This window comes from Halyomorpha halys, unplaced genomic scaffold, assembly GCF_000696795.3.
Source record: "Halyomorpha halys isolate HHAL.00 unplaced genomic scaffold, Hhal_1.1 Scaffold45.1, whole genome shotgun sequence".
Lineage (NCBI taxonomy): Eukaryota > Metazoa > Arthropoda > Insecta > Hemiptera > Pentatomidae > Halyomorpha > Halyomorpha halys.
In genome coordinates, this window is record NW_027113993.1 from 2,192,708 (window position 1) to 2,200,896 (window position 8,189).

General features: G+C 33.2%; 1 protein-coding gene across 1 annotated transcript in view; it reads left to right on the top strand.

Moving 5' to 3' along the window:
* LanA (laminin subunit alpha) overlaps positions 1-8,189 on the top strand; it is a 105,486-nt gene that overhangs the window by 34,993 nt on the left and 62,304 nt on the right. Inside the window, exons 3-8 of the mRNA XM_014433930.2 lie at positions 1,926-2,053; positions 4,623-4,731; positions 4,815-4,985; positions 5,213-5,420; positions 5,763-5,972; positions 7,464-7,742. Of these exons, the coding sequence (XP_014289416.1) occupies positions 1,926-2,053; positions 4,623-4,731; positions 4,815-4,985; positions 5,213-5,420; positions 5,763-5,972; positions 7,464-7,742 (1,105 nt within the window). The remainder of the gene's footprint in view (positions 1-1,925; positions 2,054-4,622; positions 4,732-4,814; positions 4,986-5,212; positions 5,421-5,762; positions 5,973-7,463; positions 7,743-8,189) is intronic.

The window sequence follows — 8,189 nt, forward strand, 5'->3', positions numbered from 1 at the left end:
CTCAGACTAAAATATTTTATTTTTTAAAAACGTTTGTGCCTACTTTTTTTTCGATGTTACGTTTAACCTCAACCACCTTTTTGTCTTTCATTAAAATTCCTATTTAATTTGAATTTAAGCTCACCAGAAGTTGAGCAAGCATCCTTTTGTGGGTCACTAAATTTCAATGAAAACTTTTTCTTGAACCTTTGGAATAATGAAAATCCGAATATGTACATATATGTACTGTTAATAGTATTTGAAATTGGTAAGTTGTAATGTGATATTTTAAATTGACAGAGACAAATGGAGTGGGAAAATAAAGAGTTGATCTAATATGAAGTTCACCTCAGTACTGCTATCTCTTCAGTTCATTTTAGCAATCTCCCAAATCCCGGGACTTATGGTCTTTCGTAACAATGAATTTCTCTTATTTTTATATATTAGTTTTTACCCCATTTAGGTTAATGCATTTGTTTCCTTCCTTTGAGTACTATGTACATCTATCTTCAGAGAATCCATATTGTGAAAATAGGAAATATCGATAATATAGGGTTTACGATGTTTCTAAAATAAACAATTCAAAACAAAAGGCATTTCTGTTGTAAGTATAATAATATTTACCTAATGACACTATTTAATAATAAACTTTAAAATTATTTTAACCAGTGCCATTTTTTCCATCATGCCGGATTATCATCTTAGGATTAGGTATCTTATGATATTAAGTCTTATGAAATTAGAATCCATTTTTTTTTTTTTTTGCCAAGACTACTGGAGTCCTATACTGCCTAACCATGGTTGGGGGTCAAGTTTTTCATTTTGTAGGACCGCCACTTGTTGATAAAAGTCAACGCCTCAGGCCAGATTCGAACTGGCACCGCCAATAGATCTCAGAATGGTGAGGCTGTGCCAAAATACAGAGCTACGGACGGCCCATTATAGTTAAAGGATCCATTTAAGTTGACATAGAAATATATAAAGAAAATGAAGGCGAATATACCTGGATCATTGACAAAAAAAAATTCATTTAGTCAGAAAAGGACTATAGTAGAGCCCGTAAGGACTAAAAAGAAAAAGTACAATTGAACAAGGTGGATGTGCCTTAGGATGGATGAGAAGAACCATTTAAAGGTACCATGTCGTAATTATTAACTAAGAATGATGAAATTCATTAAATATGATATCGGGTATCATGTTTTAAAACTGAAGTAGAGTAGTTAATTAGAATATTCACTGTAATTAAAACATGGGCTGGAATAACGTTTACTACAATTTTATTGCATTATTTTTATTGTAGGAAGAAGTCCGGGTGTTGGTCAAAAACGTTTTTGACCGTTACCAGGACCATCTTCCTATAGTGCAAAAAAGTCAGTTTTTTTACCCTAATTTTTATTACTTTCATGTAAACTATGTATGGTTTCTAGGCGAAATTGATGAGTCTACCAACTTTAGTTTGGGGAATGAAAAATAGCTGTTGTTTCAAACGTTAAAAAATATTATCCAATTTCATTTAGAGCTATATAGCTACCTACTACACTAGAAAACCTAATAGATCATCATTTAAAGTAGAGTAAATTTGCTAAAATATGAGCCACAATGGTGCTGTTTACGTTAAATAGTTCTCTTGGAACCGTTTTTTATAAAGAAACATTTTATAATTAAATATCAAAAAAATCAGTAGTTAGTGAAATTATTTTAGGAATACTATATCTCAGGAATCACTGGACGAACAGATTTCTACTAGCACTTAAGTTAAAGCTAATTGGACTTTTCTCGTAGTAGTAGTTTTCATAATATTTTAAAAAATGAATTGATTAGATATTCGGACAAAATTTCAAATGGAAATATCATAGGAACTACTACTCCAAAGTAGTCTTATAGAGCATTATCTAATTTCTTCATTATTATTAATGTGTTGATTGATGTTTTTTTTTTATTTTTAGGAATTTCACGTAGCATACGTAATCATTAAAATGGGAATTTCTCCTAGACCAGAAGTGTGGGTACTTGAAAAATCGTCTGATAATGGAGTCACCTATTCACCCTGGCAATATTTCGCTGATACATTGGCGTAAGTTTCTTTATTCAATACATCCTCATTCATTCCAGGTTTATTATAAAACTTCTATCAATTTAATATATTGTTACTACCAAGAGAAAGGCACCGGGTATAGACGGCATACACCCAGAGTTCCTCAAGCACATAGGGTCAAATGCCAAAAGCGTGATTCTAAAATTCATTAATTTAACATGGGGAAGTGGATACATCCCAGACCTTTGGAGGAAATCACAGGTCATACCAATTATTAAAAAAAAGTAATACACACAATTCTTTTGACAGCTATCCTCTAGTGGCACTGAGGAGTGCCTTCTGTAAAGTTGCGGAAAAAATGGTTTTGAGGAGACTTTTGTCTGCACTATACAAAAACAAGAAGGGCTTATCACAGCGTCAAGCAGGATTCATAAAGCATAGAGATACTATAGAGAATATAGCTTGCCTTTCCCAGGCAATTAAGGTTGGATTTCAGAAATATCAAAGCAGGCTAGCTGTCTTCATTAATTTCAGATCAGCATTTGACCGAGTATGGAGAGATCAGGTAATACTCAAATTAGCCCTTATGAAAATTGATGAAAAACTGATGGGCTGGATCAAATCATTCCTTTCCCAACTGCATATTTCTGTGAGGTATAGGGCAAACACATCAGGATTCAAGCAAGTAAAACAGGGACTCCCTCAAGGAGCAGTACTGAGTCCAATGCTATTTAATATTATGATTAATGACGTCATAGATACATTGATGGAGAAGTCACCCGGTACTGAAGCGTTATTGTATGCTGACGACTTGATAATCTGGGGGACCAGCAGTAGGATCAGTGCTCTTGAAAAGTGGACCAACAATACCTTAATGGTTCTGAAGAGCTGGGCAGAAGAAAACGAAATGATTATCAATACGCAAAAGATAGTATACCAACTATTTACCCTTTCTACAAAGCAACATGAGCTCCGAGTGAATCTTGATAATTAGGCTGTTAGCAGGACTCATGAAGTGAAATATCCAGGACTTATCCTGGATGATAAGTTAACCTGGGCTAAGCAATATAAGCATGCTGCAGATAAAGGAGAATCAAGACTGCGACTTATGAAACGAATCACAGCCATAAAATGGAGAGCAACTGCTGAGGTTTTAAGTTACAGCTACCGAAAAGATAGGCGAAAAATAAATGCCATCATCCTTTACGAGCGTGTGCTTAGGAATGGTAGTGATTACTGGGCCAGCATTCTTGGCAATACTAGGCGACTAAAAACGCAGCTAACATTTATTGAGGCAACGAAATCCATTATCACAAGCCTAGGCCTGAACTTTGAGATAAGAGAGCCTCTGCCTGACTTGACTAAACAAAGGGTTTGGAATTGTCCATATGCTATAGTGCTGGATCTAATAATACCCATCAACAAATCCATGACCCCAGCGGAAGAACTTAGGACTGTGGCATTGGTCACTATAGCCGAGCACTAACCTGAGCCAGAATGGATCCATATATACACCGACGGGTCAGCTACAGAGTCAAATAAAAATGCGGGTGCAGGTGTCTATAGTAGCCTGTTCCAACTGTCAGCACCTGCTGGAGCAAACGCTACCAATTTTGATGAAGAGGTAGCTGCAATTGCTTTAGCTTTAGAAAAGATTACTCACGTCTGTGCAAAGAAGATAGTTCTGCTGTCGGATTCTAGGGCAGCACTGCTGGCAATAGCGTCTGAACGTCCCTCAACTAACGCTAGAATTCTCGCATGGCGGAAATCCATACAATGTAAAAGAGAAATACTTAAAGTATTGTTAATGCAGTGGATTCCAGCCCATTGCGGTATACCTGGAAATGAGGAGGCGGATCGACTTGCACAGTTAGGGGCTAGCCAACCACAGCCGCTTCTTCCTATTACCATGGACATGGTGAAAGAAATGGCCCAAAGCGCCATCACTGAAAGAGCAGAGGAAAGGAGTAGAAGAGAATGTGGGGGCAAGAACTGGGTGGCATTGCTAGATCCTAAGAGGCGCCCTCCATTGACTTTACCAAGAGCGGTGTCAGTGGCATGCTTCAGGTTGGCTACTGGACATGACTATTTGCGGCACCACCTGAAGAGAATAGGAGTGACTAAATCTTCGGACTGCATCCTGTGTGGAGTCGGTGAGATGACTGGCGATCACATATTTGCATGTGCGGCAACGGCGGACTTGACTGCAGATGGGAGTTACATCGGCAGAGCTAAACTATACTGGCCTGTACGAAACAAAATGGCAGAAATGCCTCCTTTGGCGTAGTAAAAAATGTCTACTAAGCTAAAAAAATTTTTGAATGAGCGGTATGTAGTAATGTGGTAATGTGGTAAATGAGTTGTAAAGTAGTAAATATTCTTAGAAACAGTCTTTTTTTACTCTAACGCAACTGCAATATTTTTTCAAATATGATTAATAGATTCTATTTAATCAATTAGGGTTGTACTTATTTTAAATTATAAAAATTCAGTTCACATTTATTTTCCATTCCACTATACATTCTGTCTTAAAGTGACTTTTGATTTAATCATACAATGATCTAATTTTTATCATTTTCCAATATTTAATCCTTAAATATTTTTGCAGTGATTGTGAAAGGTTTTTTGGAAGTGCAAGTTTAGAACCAATTACTAGGGACGATTCAGTGATATGTGACACTCGAAATTCAAAAATCATACCGTTAGAAGATGGAGAGGTCTGAACTTTATTTCATTTTAATGTATTCTTTCATTATTTAATTGTATAAAAATGTATAATATATGATTCGGTCAATTTCAGATAGTTGTATCTTTATTAAATGACAGACCCTCTGCAAATGATTTTTTCAATTCCTCCGTTCTTCAAGAATGGACCAGAGCAACTAATGTGAGATTAAGGCTTCTGCAAACAAAAACCCTCTTTGCGCATCTTATGTCTTTCGCTCGCCAAGATCCTTCTGTAACAAGACGGGTAAAATTATTTTATTTTATATATTAATCAATTGTACCTTTACCAATTTATATTCAACTTATATCATAAAATTGTGTCTTTTCAAAATTAGCTAAATTGTTTTATGTTTATATTAATTATACTATTAATAATATCATTAATTTAGGCAAAATATTTTTTATTCAATATTTTTTTTATTAGAAATTCAATCATAATTAGAACATTATAATTTTATATCATTTTTTCAGTATTTTTATTCTATTCGTGACATCAATATTGGAGGTCGATGCAGGTGTAATGGACATGCTGAAGTTTGTCTTCCTGTTGAAGGAACTAATAAAAAAGTTTGCGACTGCAAACACAATACAACTGGTGACTTCTGTGAACGCTGTAAAGATAATTTGATTCAAAAGAAGTGGAGACAATCAAAATCAAATCAGGTCTTCGAATGTGAAGGTAGGTCTTTTATACATAAAATAAAGACTTCATGGTTTAACTATTTATTAAAACTTTACATTATTCATTTCCTTACTGAAAGTAAAGGAAGGAAAGTAGAGTTAACCTTCAAAATACTTTAAAAGTTTCTTTGAAATAATTTTTAAGTATCAGTAAATTTCAATTTTTAATTATTTACCTATATACATATTTAATACATACTAAAATCAATTTATATTCAATATTCAGATTAATAACTATTTTATAATAAAAATTCCATTTAAAGACATTTTCTGTTTATGAATGTTCATTATATAAATGTTCATAAGTTTATTAATATTTCTCTTTCATATTATTTTACAGAATGTAATTGTCATGGTCACTCTAGGAAGTGTATTTATAATGAGACTGTAGATGCATTGAGTCTATCTTTGGATAAATATGGCAAATATGAAGGCGGTGGAGTGTGCCAAGATTGTGAGGATTTCACTGAGGGTATTAACTGTGAAAGATGTCAGGCTGGATATTTCCGGCCATTCGGAAGGCTTCTTACTCAAAAAGATGCTTGTGAACGTTAGTAGCCATTTTAGTTTATAAAAATTGTATTTAATTATTTTAAACAAATTAGTCATACAATACTCTATAAAGCTCCTTAGGAGCAGGCACTGGTAGGAATGCTTGATTTTCAACCTACTGGTCTTAGGTCATTCATGTGTTCCAGCTGCATCATTTATCTCTTGCCTGAAGTCAGATACTAATTCGTTTAGAGTCGAGCAGACGCAGGAAGTGTCTGTTAAACCTCAGTTCACTCTGATATCTTACTAATTGTATATTGAAAGGAAATTTATTGTTCTTAGCCAGGATTTGAACTGAGTTTTTTCAGCACAAAATACCAGTACTCCAACTACTAGGTTTTAATTTTGATCCTCACTTTTTAAATTTAATTATATTCTATAAAAACAGTGGGAAGGTTTTTGGACAGAAGGAACAAGCTAAGCAGTTGTGAAATTGAAAAATAACAAGCATTTCCCATCTTTAATCTCGCTCTTATTTCCTCATCAATTTAATTTTTTTTTTTGGTTACTGTAGAATTTAAATACTTGAACCATACATATTGTATTATCTGTATTTATTTTGAGACCTAGTTCCTTGCTAGAGTCGGGTTGTTTTATCAACTCAGTTTATCAACTTAGTTTTATAGTTTCCTTGTCCTTACCCAATAATACCAAACCATCAGCATACCCACTGGTATGTTACCACCTAAAGTTAAACCCTTTTCGGTATACATCATATTTTTATTAATGTATTCTAGTGCTAGATTAAATAAGGTCGGTGATAAAGAATTGCCTTGTCTTGTTTTAAGATCTTCTAAAACTCAGACTTCTCAGAATAATGATTACCGATTTGTACATTATTAAACGTTCTGGACATGCACATCTGTACTAGATTTACTAACTTCTTTGGTTAATCCCTATCCAATCAAAATATCATACAGCTTCTGGTAGTCAATAGAATCATAAGCATTTTTGAAATCTATATAAAACTGATGAACTACCCATTGTATTCCAACTTTTTCTGTGATATTTGATCAATAATTGAATGATTTCGCCTAAAACCCCCATTGGTAATCTACGATAATTTCTTCAGGATTTTAATTTCTAGTTAGCTTAAAGTTATTTTTACCTTTAGTTTCTTGTTAGCTTAAAGTGATTTTTAGCCTATTTAACTTTTTTAATTATTGTTTGCCCAAACAAAGATTATGACCAATTAGAATAATATTAGCCCATCTTAAAATCAAATAAAGGCTTTGATAATAATATATATTAGGAAGTTAGTGGCATTCAAAATTACTTATTGGTGTTTATTGGTGTTTTGTGACTAATATGACTCATAAGTTATTAAGGGTATTATACTTGCACATGACATATCGCAATTTTAAAACTTTTAATATTAAACAATGCAGATTGTATCATAAATAAAAAGGTTGCCTTTCATAATTAATTTGTCTATCCAAAATGATTTATGTTTATCCAATAATCTAATTAACTAATTAATTGGTACTAGGTTGCAGGTGTGATGGACCTTATTATACTGGCAATTGTGCAGAAGGAACAGGATACTGTGAATGTAAAGTCAATTATCAATCACCCCATTGTCAGTCTTGTGCTCTGGGTTACTTTGGCTTTCCGGAGTGTAAAAATTGCACCTGCTTCATTCATGGTACTGTAGGAGGGGTTTGTGAACCAGAAAGTAGTGTTTCTACATGTGTCTGTAAAGAAAATTTTTTTGGGCCTGAGTGTAAAATTTGTCGTGAAGGATATCACAATTTTCCAACATGTGAACGTAAGTAGTTATGTGTAATTTGATATAATAATTTATAAATATTGGCTGTTTTCTAAATTTTATCAGGATTAAATTTAATGAACACAAAGGAGCATTCTTTAAAAAAATCATTCATCTTTTATGTGTGAAATTATTTTATTATTAAATTTTATAATAAAATGCAAATAATGCAGAAGTAAAAATTTAGTTAGTAAAATCTAATATATTGGAAGAAAAATTTATTTTTAAAAATATTACAAATTTGTTTAATTTAGAAATACAATGAAACAGTATAGCTTTAGTATATAGGGAGATGGTCAGGGTTGCGGTCAAAAGAGAAATAAAAATAGTTTACAACTATTTATTTTCCAACGTTTCGCCCCACTTTGCAGGGCTTCATCAGGGCTAAAAAGATACAAAATGAAACTATGTTAAGATAAAATGATAGAAATAAAAATACAAAGATAC